The 16,426-nt window shown below is 48.5% G+C and overlaps 1 protein-coding gene and 1 pseudogene across 1 annotated transcript in view; both read left to right on the top strand.

The window, feature by feature from the left end:
* LOC140383519 (wings apart-like protein homolog) overlaps nt 1-16,426 on the top strand; it is a 35,336-nt gene that overhangs the window by 6,575 nt on the left and 12,335 nt on the right. Inside the window, exons 5-8 of the mRNA XM_072465966.1 lie at nt 3,119-3,272; nt 4,076-4,203; nt 13,739-13,834; nt 15,783-15,956. Coding sequence (XP_072322067.1) covers nt 3,119-3,272; nt 4,076-4,203; nt 13,739-13,834; nt 15,783-15,956 — 552 coding nt within the window. The remainder of the gene's footprint in view (nt 1-3,118; nt 3,273-4,075; nt 4,204-13,738; nt 13,835-15,782; nt 15,957-16,426) is intronic.
* On the top strand, nt 532-1,523 carry LOC140383512 (zinc-binding protein A33-like; annotated as a pseudogene).

The following is a 16,426-nucleotide window of genomic DNA, read 5'->3' as shown; positions in this document are numbered from 1 at the left end:
AATACACCATGATGGACGCCACAGCAACCTTTATTTTTCCATCAGAAGCTTAATTTTTGTGAGTGTAATGACAATTGATATGTAAATGAGACTCCTGAGAATAGTCATCTGTTGATGATGATATGGAAGAAAGTTGTAAATAAGGCCATCTGACTTTGTTTTGATTAATTTGTTCGTTTTGTTAATTTGTTAATTAAATTTAATTTGCAAGTTTTTTTTTTTTTAAGTTTAAAAAATGTTTAAAAGTTAATTTGATAAGAGTTTTTTTTTAAAATAGAATGTTTACAAATACATTTTAAATAAATAACTGTTATATCAATGGAAAATATTGATTGTTAGTCACTTTCGTGTTTTGCTATGCAATTATCAAATTGCTAAACAAATTTGGAAAAATTAACGGATTGTTTAGCAGCACCGCTATACAAGTGAAAATCCTTAATCTGAACCCTGGGTTTCAGGCTGGGTTTTCATACCAAGTTTCATACAGGGTTTCAGATGGTCTCTCAGTTTAGGAGGTCCTCTCTGCCGCACATGGTGGAGGACATGAGGCTGAAGGTCCAGGAGATCCAGGGCTGTGTGGAGCTCAGTGACACAGAGGTCCACAGAGAGAGGGCTGTGGGGCTGCAGGCCTTCACTGATCTCATGCAGTCTGTTCAGAGCCTTCAGGACCGGTTCTTAGAGGAGCTGCAGGAGAAGCAGAGCCAGAGCCACAAACGAGCCCAGGAGCTGGTGCAGCAGCTGGAACAGGAGATCTGTGAGCTGGAGAAGAGCAGCACTGAGGAGGAGCGGCTCTCACGCTCTCAAGACCTCCTCCACTTTCTACAGAGCTGCCCTGCACTCACGCCCCCTGCTGGGCTGAAGGAGTGGAGCAGCCTGAGCTTTGAGCCGGAGACGTGTGAGGGCAGTGCAGCCTGGGCTCTGTCTGAGCTGGAGAAACATCTCTCTGAAGTGTCTTCAAGATTAGAGTGAAGCAGTTTGTGGTGGCGGTCACTCTGGATCCAGACACTGCAGCTCCAAGGCTCGTTCTGTCTGAAGATCTCAAACAGGTTCATCACACTGATGTGAAGAAGAAGCTCCCAGATTCTCCTCTCAGGTTTGATCCTTGGCCTTGTGTTTTGGGTAAGCAGAGTTTCTCCTCAGGCAGGTTTTACTTTGAGGTTCAGGTCAAAAGGAAAACAGACTGGACTTTAGGAGTGGCCCAAGAGTCCATCAAGAGGAAGAGAATGATCACTGTGAATCCTGAAAATTGATTCCTGTGCATTATTCTGATAAACAATGATCAGTACAAAGCTTGTACAGACTCTCCTGTCCTTCTGCCTCTGCAGCGAGCTCCTCAGAAGGTCGGGGTGTTTGTGGACTATGGTGAGGGTCTGGTCTCCTTTTATGATGCAGATTCTGCAGATCTTCTCTTCTCCTTCAGCGGCTGTTGCTTCAGGGAGAAACTATTTCCATATTTCAGTCCTTGTTTAAATTATGAAGGTTCAAACTCTGAAAGTCTCCACTGCAGTGAGGAGCAGAGGTAAAAGTGTCTAAGAACAAGAATAAAAGTTCTTAACCTCAGTCAAATGTAACTGCGGATACTTTTTGAACAGTCATATCAAATCAATAACATCAGCAGCTTTTTACCATCTAAAAAACATTGCCAAAATCATAAACATAGTGTCTAAATCAGACTTGGAGAAACTTATCCATGCATTTGTCTCCAGTAGATTAGACCGTAACGGCCGCTCACATGTCTCTCCAAACGAGCTGTAAAACAGCTGCAGTTCATCCAGAACGCTGCTGCTTGGGTTCTGACTAGAACCAGGAAGTACCATCACATTAGTCCTGTTCTCAGGTCTCGTCACTGAGTTGGGACTAAACCTGGATCGGCCTCCTGCTGGTGCCAGAGTCGGGACTAAACATGGACCGGCCTCCTGCTGGTGCCAGAGTCGGGACTAAACATGGACCGGCCTCCTGCTGGTGCCAGAGTCAGGACTAAACATGGAGCGGTCTCCTGCTGGTGCCAGAGTCAGACGAGACCAGGTCCGTCGTTAAAGATGCAAAGCGCCACACATAAGGTGGGAGAGTCGAGCTCAGAACGGACATGTGTAGTTTGCAGATAGCGCGCTGATATGGAATGAATGGATCTAAAAGTGACATGTCCTGGAGACACCTGTCGTCCTGGCAATGTCAAATCAATATGGGAAAGAGTGTCTGGAATGCTGTGTGTGTGTGTGGTCTGTAATTTCTTTGTGATTTTAATACATTTTCCTGCATTTCATTGTGTATGAAATGTGCTCTATAAATAAACTTGCCGTACTCCATTTTGGACTGAAAGTACAAAGTACAATAAAGAGAAGACTCTTTATTGTTTCAGTTCGTTTGAAATGTCTGAAGGTTTATTTTAATCCTGTTCATGGTGACCTCCTGTGAGAGGATTTTGGGTTCAAGTCAAACTAAATATTATGTGTAAAAATGTCTAAAATTAGAAAATGTATTTGAATATTTAAATTCTTCATCGTAAATTAATCTGATTCTTTAATAATTCTCAATGTGCGAAATCTTCCTAAAGTGAGACGGATGTTTTTTCTTTCTCTCTGGACATTTAACCTTTGACCTGAAATCATCATGTCCCAAAACCGGCGTGGTTTCAGGCGTGGTTTCAGGCGTGGTTTCAGGCGTGGTTTCAGGCGTGGTTTCAGGAGTGGTTTCAGGCGTGGTTTCAGGCGTGGTTTCAGGCGTGGTTTCAGGCGTGGTTTCAGGCGTGGTTTCAGGCGTGGTTTCAGGAGTGGTTTCAGGAGTGGTTTCAGGCGTGGTTTCAGGCGTGGTTTCAGGAGTGGTTTCAGGCGTGGTTTCAGGCGTGGTTTCAGGCGTGGTTTCAGGCGTGGTTTCAGGCGTGGTTTCAGGCGTGGTTTCAGGAGTGGTTTCAGGCGTGGTTTCAGGCGGGGTTTCAGGCGTGGTTTCAGGTGTGGTTTCAGGCGTGGTTTCAGGCGTGGCTCCTGGCTCGGTCCTTTTTGTTGTTGAATTCAAACATTATTTTCTCATTTAATTGTGCACATGTCCCGGCCTGGCCCGGGACAAAGTTTCTCTTGGTTCCGTGTGGATGCTGTGACTTGTTGGCTGATGTGTTGTGCAGCCGTGTGAGGAGATGGAGGACCCGTTCGACCGATTCGACCGCCTGGAGAGGATGGAGAGTTTCCAGATGAACGAGAGGAGCGAGTGGGCGAGCGAGAAGCCCACGGTGAACAAGAAGAACTCTGAGCGGCAAAACAGCACAAGCCTCCGCTCAGGTACTCACCCAACACTCTGCTCTTCCACTTTAGTCCCGCTTTAGTCCCTGGGCCAATTTTTAGTCTCGGCAGTGGTTTTATGGTAACGCTATTTCAATCTTGTATCGACCACTCGAGCTGCACACGGGCTCAAGCGACCGCACAAACCGCATTTAGCCGTTTTATCCCCTTGGTATCCCCTTTGGTTTTATCTATGGTTTTATCTCCTCTTCATCCTCTCCTCTTCGCCCTCTCCTCTTCGCCCTCTCCTCTTCATCCTCTCCTCTTCATCCTCTCCTCTTCATCCTCTCCTCTTCATCCTCTCCTCTTCATCCTCTCCTCTTCATCCTCTTCATCCTCTTCGTCCTCTCCTCTTCATCCTCTCCTCTTCATCCTCTCCTCTTCACCCTCTCCTCTTCACCCTCTCCTCTTCATCCTCTCCTCTTCATCCTCTCCTCTTCATCCTCTCCTCTTCATCCTCTCCTCTTCATCCTCTTCACCCTCTCTTCGTCCTCTCCTCTTCGTCCTCTCCTCTTCGTCCTCTCCTCTTCGTCCTCTCCTCTTCGTCCTCTCCTCTTCGTCCTCTCCTCTTCGTCCTCTCCTCTTCGTCCTCTCCTCTTCACCCTCTCCTCTTCATCCTCTCCTCTTCATCCTCTCCTCTTCATCCTCTTCACCCTCTCTTCATCCTCTCCTCTTCGCCCTCTCCTCTTCGTCCTCTCCTCTTCGCCCTCTCCTCTTCGCCCTCTCCTCTTCGTCCTCTCCTCTTCGTCCTCTCCTCTTCGCCCTCTCCTCTTCGCCCTCTCCTCTTCATCCTCTCTTCTCAGATTTCCTGGACTTCTCTGACGAGGGCCTGAGGGTTTTGGCTGGAGCTCCTCATAGAGTCGCTGCTCAGAGCAAATCCACAGAGAAGAACCCGGACTCTTTCAGGAGGATCTTCAGCGCTCACAAGAAGGTCAGAGTTCATCTGGAGTTGGGCTGACGAGGGAAACGTAATAATTATAGATTTATTTTACGGAAATAATAATCATTAGGCCCGAGCCGAAGGACGAGAAGCGTCCCGGGGAGGGACTTATTATAATTGGATCCGGGGGCTGGAAAAATGCAAAAATCAAGTAGTAAACAAAGACGGATCTGCTCGTGGTGGCATCAAAAATTAGAACTCAGTGGGTTCTAATTTTGAGTGAAGGTTTCGTGAAAAATATTGAAAGACGGCTCACTCCTAAAAAATCAACCATGTAAAAAATGATAATATAACCCTGCCCTAAATCATACAGGGAGTCGGCCATATTGAATCAAACACGGCAATGACAAAAGTGCACCTCGCCGTACATTTGGCATCTCCTCCTACAGTTTTCATTGAAAACACTTCAAATTTGGCCACACGACACAAAACCCAATAGCAATGAAATATTATCAATTTGAAGCTGATAAGCCATTGGGTATAGCCATTGTGAATTTTTAAACAAAATTGCCATTTTTGGTAATTTTTCCCAAAAATAAGTTTCGTACTAATTTTTTGGGGAAAATTTTAATAAAGCGTTTTTGTATATTTCCAAGCTGAACGCAATGATATGCAAATGTAAAGGCTAGCTAATAAAATGGCTCTCTAGCGCCCTCTCCAAATTAGATTAAAAAAAATAATTAAAGACTATTTATTTGTTGTAGACAACTGAAAATATTTATAAGGAGGTAATCTAAGACCAGGCACAATTAGAAACAATTACGTGACTAGCTTGAGTTTTTATAGCTTTCAGTGTTTATTTACTAAATGCTAATCCGGGGCGGTTAGCTATGCTCCATTCTTTTAATAGCTTAGCATTAGCTCAACATTAGCTGCTGATCATGCATTCCTATGGGTTCTGTTAGCTTTACGCTATCCTATGCTAACGTTAACTTTTGGCTACGCATTGGTTTGACGACTGAATAGCGTAACTCATGTGCGGACCCAGGCCCAAAGTTTGGTTGCCTGACCCGCCAGCCCCGCCCACATTCTGTTCGAATGCGTCTCGGTCTGGATTCGGACCATTGGGGGAGCATTTACTGGTCCAACCACCGCCGCTAATTTGTGTCACGTGTCTCTCACATGCAGAAGACTTTGTGTCACGTGTCTCTCACATGCAGAAGACTTTGTGTCACGTGTCTCTCACATGGAGAAGACTTTGTGTCACGTGTCTCTCACATGTAGAAGACTTTGTGTCACGTATCTCTCAAATGCAGAAGACTTTGTGTCACGTCTCACATGCAGAAGACTTTGTGTCTCGTGTCTCTCACATGCAGAAGACTTTGTGTCATGTGTCTCAGATGCAGAAGACTTTGTGTCTCGTGTCTCTCACATGTAGAAGACTTTGTGTCACGTGTCTCTCACATGCAGAAGACTTTGTGTCACGTGTCTCACATGCAGAAGACTTTGTGTCACGTGTCTCTCACATGTAGAAGACTTTGTGTCACGTGTCTCTCACATGCAGAAGACTTTGTGTCGCGTGTCTCTCACATGCAGAAGACTTTGTGTCGCGTGTCTCTCACATGCAGAAGACTTTGTGTCACGTGTCTCTCACATGCAGAAGACTTTGTGTCACGTGTCTCTCACATGCAGAAGACTTTGTGTCGCGTGTCTCTCACATGCAGAAGACTTTGTGTCACGTCTCTCTCATATTCAGAAGACTTTGTGTCTCGTGTCTCTCACATGCTGAAGACTTTGTGTCACGTGTCTCTCACATGCAGAAGACTTTGTCACGTGTCTCTCACATGCAGAAGACTTTGTGTCACGTCTCTCTCACATTCAGAAGACTTTGTGTCTCGTGTCTCTCACATGCTGAAGACTTTGTGTCACGTGTCTCTCACATGCAGAAGACTGTGTCACGTGTCTCTCACATGCAGAAGTCTTTGTGTCACGTGTCTCTCACGTGCAGAAGACTGTGTCACGTGTCTCTCACATGCAGAAGTCTTTGTGTCACGTGTCTCTCACGTGCAGAAGACTTTGTGTCACGTGTCTCTCACATGTAGAAGACTTTGTGTCACGTGTCTCTCACATGCAGAAGACTTTGTGTCACGTCTCTCTCACATTCAGAAGACTTTGTGTCTCGTGTCTCTCACATGCAGAAGACTTTGTGTCACGTGTCTCTCACGTGCAGAAGCCTTTGTCACGTGTCTCTCACGTGCAGAAGTCTTTGTGTCACGTGTCTCTCACATGCATAAGTCTTTGTGTCACGTGTCTCTCAAATGCAGAAGACTTTGTGTCACGTGTCTCTCACATGCAGAAGTCTTTGTGTCACGTGTCTCTCACATGCTGAAGACTTTGTGTCACGTGTCTCTCACGTGCAGAAGACTTTGTGTCACGTGTCTCTCACGTGCAGAAGTCTTTGTGTCACGTGTCTCTCACGTGCAGAAGTCTTTGTGTCACGTGTCTCTCAAGTGCAGAAGACTTTGTCACGTGTCTCTCACATGCAGAAGACTTTGTCACGTGTCTCTCACATGTAGAAGACTTTGTCACGTGTCTCTCACATGTAGAAGACTTTGTGTCACGTGTCTCTCACATGCAGAAGTCTTTGTGTCACGTGTCTCTCACATGCTGAAGACTTTGTGTCACGTGTCTCTCACGTGCAGAAGACTTTGTGTCACGTGTCTCTCACGTGCAGAAGTCTTTGTCACGTGTCTCTCACGTGCAGAAGTCTTTGTGTCACGTGTCTCTCAAGTGCAGAAGACTTTGTCACGTGTCTCTCACATGCAGAAGACTTTGTCACGTGTCTCTCACATGCAGAAGTCTTTGTGTCACGTGTCTCACATGTAGAAGACTTTGTGTCACGTGTCTCTCACATGTAGAAGACTTTGTCACGTGTCTCTCACATGCAGAAGTCTTTGTGTCACGTGTTTCTCACATGCAGAAGTCTTTGTCACGTGTCTCTCACATGCAGAAGACTTTGTGTCACGTGTCTCTCACATGCAGAAGACTGTCGCGTGTCTCTCGAATGCGGAAGACGTCTCTCAAATGTTTACAGAACATTCAGAACAAAATGTATAACTTAATTTACCTCTGATTTACAGAGTTTAGTGCGTCGCTTGTTGACTCGGCAGAAGTCCACAACGTTTCTCAGTCTGTTATTTTTATTCTTTCCTCGTGATCCACCATGTTTGTTTAGACATGAACGGACAATGTGTTCGTCTGATTGGTTAATCCGCCTGTCAATCATTCCCTTTGGAAATTGGCGCGACTGGGTTAGAACCCAGATCCTCAGGTTTTGTAAAGTAGTCCGTCAAAACGTGTTGGGAATGGCTGGTCAGGCAATGGGTTTGGGGCTTGAGCCTCGGATCGTTGTCCAAAAGCCCCGGATGTTTTAGTTTTTTAAAAACACATCATGACGTCACTAAGTGGTTTGGCGCAATAGGTAGATCATTGGGTTGGGACGCAGAGGACCAGAACACCCACGAGCCCTCACAAACACCCACGAGCCCGCACAAACACCCACGAGCCCTCACAAACACCCACGAGCCCGCCCCCTGCCCCCACGAGCCCGCCCCCACGAGCCCGCCCCCACGAGCCCGCCCCCATGAGCCTGCGCCCCGCCCCAACAAGCCCCCACGAGTTTGGCTCGCATGTTTCTTTGCTCCGTTCTCGCTGCCGAAGCCTCAGGTGGTTCAAGATCTGGCACAGGTCTTGTTTTTTAATTTCGCTCATCTCCAGAATCCCTCTTTTGTCTCGGAGCGTGGTCCCGCTGAGAGGCCCCTGTTGTATCGGAGCCAGAAGAAGTGAGCGGAGCCAAGATCAGAGCAGATGAAACCAGGCTTTAGACCTTCTGTTGTCGTGCTTTGGCCCTTGTCTAGTCCTGAGTGGGTCTTTCATTTTGGTCCATTCTTTAGTTTTCGTTCAGTCCTGGTTTAAACTCTTTAAGTCCCCTGGTTTAGCTTGAGTTTAGCCCCTGGTTCAGCATTTCATCAGCCACGATTTGGTCTTTAATGTTGGTTTTAAACAGTTAACATCTCCTGATTAAGGCCTGATTTATTTCTGGTTTAGTTCGAGTTTAGCCCCTGGTACAGTCCTGATTTTGTTTCTAAATTACTATGAGTTTAGTCCTGGTTTAGTGCTGGTTTGACCTGTTGCTTTGGTCCTGCTTTGGTCCTGGTTTAGTCCTGGTTTAGTCCTGGTTTAGACCTGGTTTGGTCCTGGTTAGACCTGGTTTGGTCCTGGTTTAGACCTGGTTTGGTCCTGGTTTGGTCCTGGTTTGGTCCCGGTTTGGTCCCGGTTTGGTCCCGGTTTGGTCCCGGTTTGGTCCTGGTTTGGTCCTGGTTTGGTCCTGGTTTGGTCCTGGTTTGGTCTAGTCTAATGTGAATCCAGTGAAATAACTCTTCTGATCACATGTCTGTTGTTTTAATCTGTCTTTTCATGATTGACATTTGTAAGTAAATCTGGCCCAAATGTAGTTCTGTCCCGTTCAGTGTGTTTTTGGCGTGGGCCGTGTGTTGTGTGGGCCGGACCAGCAGGGGGCAGTGCTCTTGTATGGGCCGGACCAGCAGGGGGCAGTGCTCTTGTATGGGCCGGACCAGCAGGGGGCGGTGCTCTTGGCTCGGACTCAGACTTGTGGCGTGTGGCGTTTGGGGTTTAATCAGGAAAAACAAAAGTGCAAGAGCGACGTTTGGCAGAAGATGCAGTGACGAGCTCAGAGGGAGACGGAGAGATAAAAGAAGCAACGATCTGCACCATCCGAGGACCTAAACTAGGACTAAACCAGGACTAAACCAGGACTAAACCAGGACTAAACCAGGACTAAACCAGGACTAAACCAGGACTAAACCAGGACTAAACCAGGACTAAACCAGGACTAAACCAGGACTAAACCAGGACTAAACCAGGACCTGGTCAAAGGTCAAAGGTTAAATGTCCAGAGAGAAAACTGAGCAGAAAGAAAAAACATCTGTTTCACTTTAAGAAGATTTCACACATTGAGAATTATTAAAGAATCAGATTTATTGATTACGATGAAGAATTTAAATACATTTCCCAATTTTAGACATTTTTACACATAATATTTAGTTTGACTTGAACCCAAAACCCTCTCACAGGAGGTCACCATGAACAGGATTATAATAAACATTCAGACATTTCAAAAGAACTGAAACAATGAAGAGAAGACCTTTGTACTTTCAGTCCAAAATGGAGTGAAAAGTATCCACAGTTACATTTGACTGAAGTTCAGAACTTTTCTTCTTGTTCTTAGTCACTTTGACCTCTGAAAGTCTCCACTGCAGTGAGGACCAGAGGAGCAGAGTTTGAACCTCCAGCATTTAAACCGGGACAGAAAAATGGAAACAGTTTCTCTCGGAAGCAGCAGCCGCTGAAGGAGAAGAGAAGATCTGCAGAATCTGCATCATAAAAGGAGACCAGACCCTCACCATAGTCCACAAACACCCCGACCTTCTGAGGAGCTCGCTGCAGAGGCAGAAGGACAAGAGGAACTGTACAAGCCCAGTACTTTTTTCATCAACTCAATACACCAGAATCCATTTTCAGGACACAGACAGAACTTTCTCTTACTCTTGATGGACTCTTGGGCCACTCCTAAAGTCCAGTCTGTTTTCCTTTTGACCTGAACCTCAAAGTAAAACCTGCCTGAGGAGAAACTCTGCTTTCCCAGAACATTAACATATTGATCAAACCTCAGAGGAGAATCTGGGAGCTTCTTCTTCACATCAGTGTGATGAACCTGTTTGAGATCTTCAGACAGAACGAGCCTTGGAGCTGCAGTGTCTGGATCCAGACGTCCACCACAAACTGCTTCACTCTCAGTAGTTCTAATCTTGAAGACACTTCAGAGAGATGTTTCTCCAGCTCAGACAGAGCCCAGGCTGCACTGCCCTCACACGTCTCCGGCTCAAAGCTCACGCTGCTCCGCTCCTTCAGCCCAGCAGGGGGCGTGAGTGCAGGGCAGCTCTGTAGAAAGTGGAGGAGGTCTTGAGAGCGTGAGAGCCGCTCCTCCTCAGTGCTGCTCTTCTCCAGCTCACAGATCTCCTGTTCCAGCTGCTGCACCAGCTCCTGGGCTCGTTTGTGGCTCCGGCTCTGCTTCTCCTGCAGCTCCTCTAAGAACCGGTCCTGAAGGCTCTGAACAGACTGCATGAGATCAGTGAAGGCCTGCAGCCCCACAGCCCTCTCTCTGTGGACCTCTGTGTCACACAGCCCTGGATCTCCTGGACCTTCAGCCTCATGTCCTCCACCATGTGCGGCAGAGAGGACCTCCTAAACTGAGAGACCATCTCCAAGACCAAATAGTTGACTCTGAGCTTAGGTCTTCTGTCATAGCTGCTGTTACACAGAGGACATGTGCAGGGCCCCTCAGGGGCCCAGGCCGCACAGATGCAGTCTTTGCAGAAGTTGTGTCCACTTGGAGACCTCCAGACAGATGGAGCACCGGAACATCTCCTCAAAGCTCCTTTCACTTGAAGAGGACATTTCTTCTCCTTCTCCTTCTCAAATCAAATCAATTTATTTTTGTAAGGCCCAAAATCACAACAACAGTTGCCTCTGAGGGCCACAGGGAGAAATGAATCAACAATGTCTGTGGTGGCGAGGGACGATGTCCCAGGGTCCTCTGTCCTTAGACTCTCCTTCTCGGCCAGGAAAAACTACAAAAAAAAAACCTCTTTGGGGAAAAAGCGTAGAAACCTGGAGGAGTTCCAGGAGGAGAGATCCGACTCTCCTCCTCCTCCTCCTCCTCCTCCTCCTCCTCCGTTTTATGGTAGTTGGTATCTGTTGGAGAGATATCTCTGGATTGTGTGGACTGTAAGGTTCTAGATCAGGTGTGTAGCCTGAACCAGCTTAATCCTCCTGTTCGCTCCACTCACTACAAGTGCATGGAAACAAAGAAGTTACAGAGCCTTTTGTACAAGTCCAAGTGTTACATTAGCTCCTCCTACTGTAGATTTAAGTCTTAGACTTTGTTCTTTAGGCTTTGTTCTTTAGACTTTGTTCTTCAGGTCAAAGCCCACGACTGTAATCTGTAATATAATTTATAATATATAATTATTGAACCGACACCTTAACCTTGGTGGAGGGGTTTGAGCGCCCGAATGATCCCAGGAGCTATGTTGTCGGGGGGGGCTAAAACCCCTGGTCCGGTCTCCCAAGGCAAACAGGTCCTAGGTGACGGGTCAGACAAAGATCGGTTCAGAAGCCCTCTATGATGAGTAAAAGAACAAGGCCGTTTACGTCGCCCGGAACGGCGTCACCGGGGCCCCATCCTGGAGCCAGGCCTGGGATGGGTGCTCGATGGCGAGCGCCTGGTGGCCGGGTCTTTCCCCACGGGGCCCGGCCGGGCACAGCCCGAAAGAGCGACGTGGGGCCGTTCTCCCGTGGACCCACCACCCGCAGGAGGATCCATAAGGGGCCAGTGCAAAGAGATCTGGGCGGCAGTCGACGGCAGGGGCCTCGACGACCAGATCTCCAAGACGTAATATTTTTCGTCTTGGGAGGGTTGAACCTACATTTCGTCTTTTTGTTGCTTTGAAGCTTCAATACATGGTTGTGGCAGTAATTGTTTTGAAATGCTAAAAAACTCTCTCAGCAACGAGCATTAGGCCAACATTAGGCGGCGGGTGCGGCGCGGAGCACGGGGAGTGCGTACGGGGGAGCACGGGGAGTGCGTACGGGGGAGTGCGTACGGGGGAGCCCGTGCGCGTACAGCGGCCCATGCGCGCACCGCGGCCCATGCGTTGTGATCACGGCGCGCAGTGGCCCGTGCTGAGCTTGTGCGGGAGGTTGAGCGATATCGACTAGATATAGTCGGCCTCACCTCCACGTACTGTTTGGGCTCTGGAACCATCTCCTCGAGAGGGGCTGGACGCTTCACTTCTCTGTTCTTGCCCGCGGGGAGAGGCGGCGGGCTGGTGTGGGCTTATAGCCCCTCAGCTCAGCCGCCACGTGTTGGTGTTCACCCCAGTGAACGAGAGGGTCGCGTCCCTCCGCCTTCGGGTGGGGGACAGGTCTCTCACTGTTGTGTCGGCCTACGGGCCGAACATCAGTGCAGAGTACCCGGCCTTCTTGGAGTCCTTGGGAGGAGTACTGGACAGTGCACCGACCGGGGACTCTATTGTTCTACTGGGGGACTTCAACGCCCACGTGGGCAATGACAGTGAAACCTGGAGATGGGTGATCGGGAAGAACGGCTTCCCGGTGTTCAGTTATTGGACTTCAGTGCTAGCCACGGATTGTCCATAACGAACACCATGTTCAAGCGCAAGGGCGTCCATCAGTGCACATGGCACCAGGACACAGGCCGGAGGTCAATGATCCACTTTGCAGTAAGTCAGACCTGATCTCAGTGCATGTTGGACTCCTCAGGGTTGCCCTTTGTCACCGGTTCTGTTCATAGTTTTTATGGACAGAATATCTAGGTGTGGTCAGGGGTCGGAGGGTGTAGTCAGGGGTCGGAGGGTGTCCGGTTTTGGGGTCCACAGGATCTCATCTCTGCTGTTTGCAGACAATGTTGTCCTGATGGCTCCATCAAACCCGGACCTGCAGCTGCACTGGGACGGTTTGAGCCGAGTGTGAAGTGGCTGGGATGAGAATCAGCTCCAAATCCGAGGCCATGGTTCTCGACCGGAAAAAGGTCGCTTGCCCTCTTCAGGTGGGTGGGGTGTCCTTGCCCCAAGTGGAGGAGTTCAAGTATCTCTGGGTCTTGTTCACGAGTGACGGAAGGATGGAGCGCGAGATCGACAGTTGGATCGATATAGCGGCTGCAGTGATGCAGTCGCTGCACCGACTGTTGTGGTGAAGAAGGAGCTGAGTCGAAAGACAAAGCTCTGGATTTACCGGTTGGTCTACGTTCTGACCTCACCTATGGTCATGAGCTTTGGGTAATGACCGAAAGGACAAGATCGCGGATACAAGTGGTCGAAATGAGTTTTCCTCCGGCGTGTGGCTGGGCGCTCCCTTAGAGATAAGGTGAGGAGCTCGGCCACACGGGAGGAGCTCGGAGTAGAGCCACTGCTCCTCTAGCTGATGTGACTCGGGCATCTGTTCCGGAGCCTCCTGGGCGCCTCCCTGGAGAGGTGTTCCGGGCATGTCCCACCGGGAAGAGGACAATGTCTCTCGGCTGGCCTGGGAACGCCTCGGGATCCCCGGGGGAGTTAGAAGAAGTGTCTGTGGAGAAGGAAGTCTGGGAGTCCCTGATTAGACCGCTGCCCCCGCGACCCAGCCCCGGATAAAGCGGTCGAAAATGGATGGATGGATAATTATAATTTGATTAGATTTTTCCTTCCTCAGGTGAACGTCTCTTGTTTCCACATTAAAGTCTGCATATGAGAGAGATGGTTCTTTAAAGGCTGAATTACTTTTTTTAAACTGAAAAACAAAACGAAAAAATTAAAATGTTCACTGCAAGATTAAGCGACAGAAATTCAAATGATAAATGTATAAAATATTATGGGTCAAGTCGCCATCTTTTGAAATTGAAACTCCGATGACACGACTTTAAAACACTGTTGTAATGTGTGTGTTTCAGTCTCCCACTAAAGCCGTGTACAACGCTCGACACTGGGCCGTGGACAGCGAAGAAGCTCCGCCCACCACCTTTCTGTGCAAACCCCCGTCTGCTCCGGTTAGTTAGTTCCACCGTTCTCTTCAGAGCTCTGTTTCTCTCACTAAACGCTCTCACGTTCTCCTCAGAGCTCTGTTTCTCTCACTAAACGCTCTCACGTTCTCTTCAGAGCTCTGTTTCTCTCTCTAAACGCTCTCACGTTCTCTTCAGAGCTCTGTTTCTCTCACTAAACGCTCTCACGTTCTCTTCAGAGCTCTGTTTCTCTCACTAAACGCTCTCACGTTCTCTTCAGAGCTCTGTTTCTCTCACTAAACGCTCTCACGTTCTCTTCAGAGCTCTGTTTCTCTCACTAAACGCTCTCACGTTCTCCTCAGAGCTCTGTTTCTCTCACTAAACGCTCTCACGTTCTCTTCAGAGCTCTGTTTCTCTCTCTAAACGCTCTCACGTTCTCTTCAGAGCTCTGTTTCTCTCACTAAACGCTCTCACGTTCTCTTCAGAGCTCTGTTTCTCTCACTAAACGCTCTCACGTTCTCCTCAGAGCTCTGTTTCTCTCACTAAACGCTCTCACGTTCTCTTCAGAGCTCTGTTTCTCTCACTAAACGCTCTCACGTTCTCTTCAGAGCTCTGTTTCTCTCTAAACGCTCTCACGTTCTCTTCAGAGCTCTGTTTCTCTCACTAAACGCTCTCACGTTCTCTTCAGAGCTCTGTTTCTCTCTAAACGCTCTCACGTTCTCCTCAGAGCTCTGTTTCTCTCACTAAACGCTCTCACGTTCTCTTCAGAGCTCTGTTTCTCTCTCTAAACGCTCTCACGTTCTCCTCAGAGCTCTGTTTCTCTCTCTAAATGCTCTCACGTTCTCCTCAGAGCTCTGTTTCTCTCACTAAACGCTCTCACGTTCTCTTCAGAGCTCTGTTTCTCTCACTAAACGCTCTCACGTTCTCTTCAGAGCTCTGTTTCTCTCACTAAACGCTCTCACGTTCTCTTCAGAGCTCTGTTTCTCTCACTAAACGCTCTCACGTTCTCTTCAGAGCTCTGTTTCTCTCACTAAACGCTCTCACGTTCTCCTCAGAGCTCTGTTTCTCTCACTAAACGCTCTCACGTTCTCTTCAGAGCTCTGTTTCTCTCACTAAACGCTCTCACGTTCTCTTCAGAGCTCTGTTTCTCTCACTAAACGCTCTCACGTTCTCTTCAGAGCTCTGTTTCTCTCACTAAACGCTCTCACGTTCTCTTCAGAGCTCTGTTTCTCTCACTAAACGCTCTCACGTTCTCTTCAGAGCTCTGTTTCTCTCACTAAACGCTCTCACGTTCTCTTCAGAGCTCTGTTTCTCTCACTAAACGCTCTCACGTTCTCTTCAGAGCTCTGTTTCTCTCACTAAACGCTCTCACGTTCTCTTCAGAGCTCTGTTTCTCTCACTAAACGCTCTCACGTTCTCTTCAGAGCTCTGTTTCTCTCTCTAAACGCTCTCACGTTCTCTTCAGAGCTCTGTTTCTCTCACTAAACGCTCTCACGTTCTCTTCAGAGCTCTGTTTCTCTCACTAAACGCTCTCACGTTCTCTTCAGAGCTCTGTTTCTCTCTCTAAACGCTCTCACGTTCTCTTCAGAGCTCTGTTTCTCTCACTAAACGCTCTCACGTTCTCTTCAGAGCTCTGTTTCTCTCACTAAACGCTCTTACGTTCTCTTCAGAGCTCTGTTTCTCTCACTAAACGCTCTCACGTTCTCCTCAGAGCTCTGTTTCTCTCACTAAACGCTCTCACGTTCTCCTCAGAGCTCTGTTTCTCTCACTAAACGCTCTCACGTTCTCTTCAGAGCTCTGTTTCTCTCACTAAACGCTCTCACGTTCTCCTCAGAGCTCTGTTTCTCTCACTAAACGCTCTCACGTTCTCCTCAGAGCTCTGTTTCTCTCACTAAACGCTCTCACGTTCTCTTCAGAGCTCTGTTTCTCTCACTAAACGCTCTCACGTTCTCTTCAGAGCTCTGTTTCTCTCTAAACGCTCTCACGTTCTCCTCAGAGCTCTGTACCCGGCTCCAGCAGCAGTTCTGAACAGACAGACGCTCGGTGTAAAGACGATGGCGTGTTCAAGGCGCCGCCGCCGCCTCCTAAAGTCTCCAAATGTGTGAAAGTGTCAGCAGATCCGTGCCAGGACACGGTCACGACGCTGCGCTGCCACAAGGAGCACAAAGAGGTACGCATCACACAGATGTTGGGGTCAGAGGACATGATGGGGTCAGGGGTCACGATGGTGTCAGAGGACACGATGCGGTCAGAGGACACGATGGGGTCAGGGGTCACGATGGGGTCAGGGGTCACGATGGGGTCAGGGGTCACGATGCGGTCAGAGGACACGATGCGGTCAGAGGACACGATGCGGTCAGGGGTCACGATGGGGTCAGGGGTCACGATGGGGTCAGGGGTCACGATGGGGTCAGGGGACACGATGGGGTCAGGGGACACGATGGGGTCAGGGGTCATGATGCGGTCAGAGGACACGATGGGGTCAGGGGTCACGATGCGGTCAGAGATTACGATGGGGTCATGTTGGGGTCAGAGGACATGGTGGGGTCAGAGATGATGATGATGATGATGATGATGATGATGATGATGATGATGATGATGATGATGATGATGATGATGATGATGATGATGATGATGATG

Source organism: Eucyclogobius newberryi, unplaced genomic scaffold (assembly GCF_026437365.1).
Source record: "Eucyclogobius newberryi isolate DKJ021-1_F unplaced genomic scaffold, fEucNew1.0.hap1 SCAF_52, whole genome shotgun sequence".
Lineage (NCBI taxonomy): Eukaryota > Metazoa > Chordata > Actinopteri > Gobiiformes > Gobiidae > Eucyclogobius > Eucyclogobius newberryi.
Note: the sequence above shows the minus strand (reverse complement) of the source record. Positions and strands in the feature narration are given on the sequence as shown.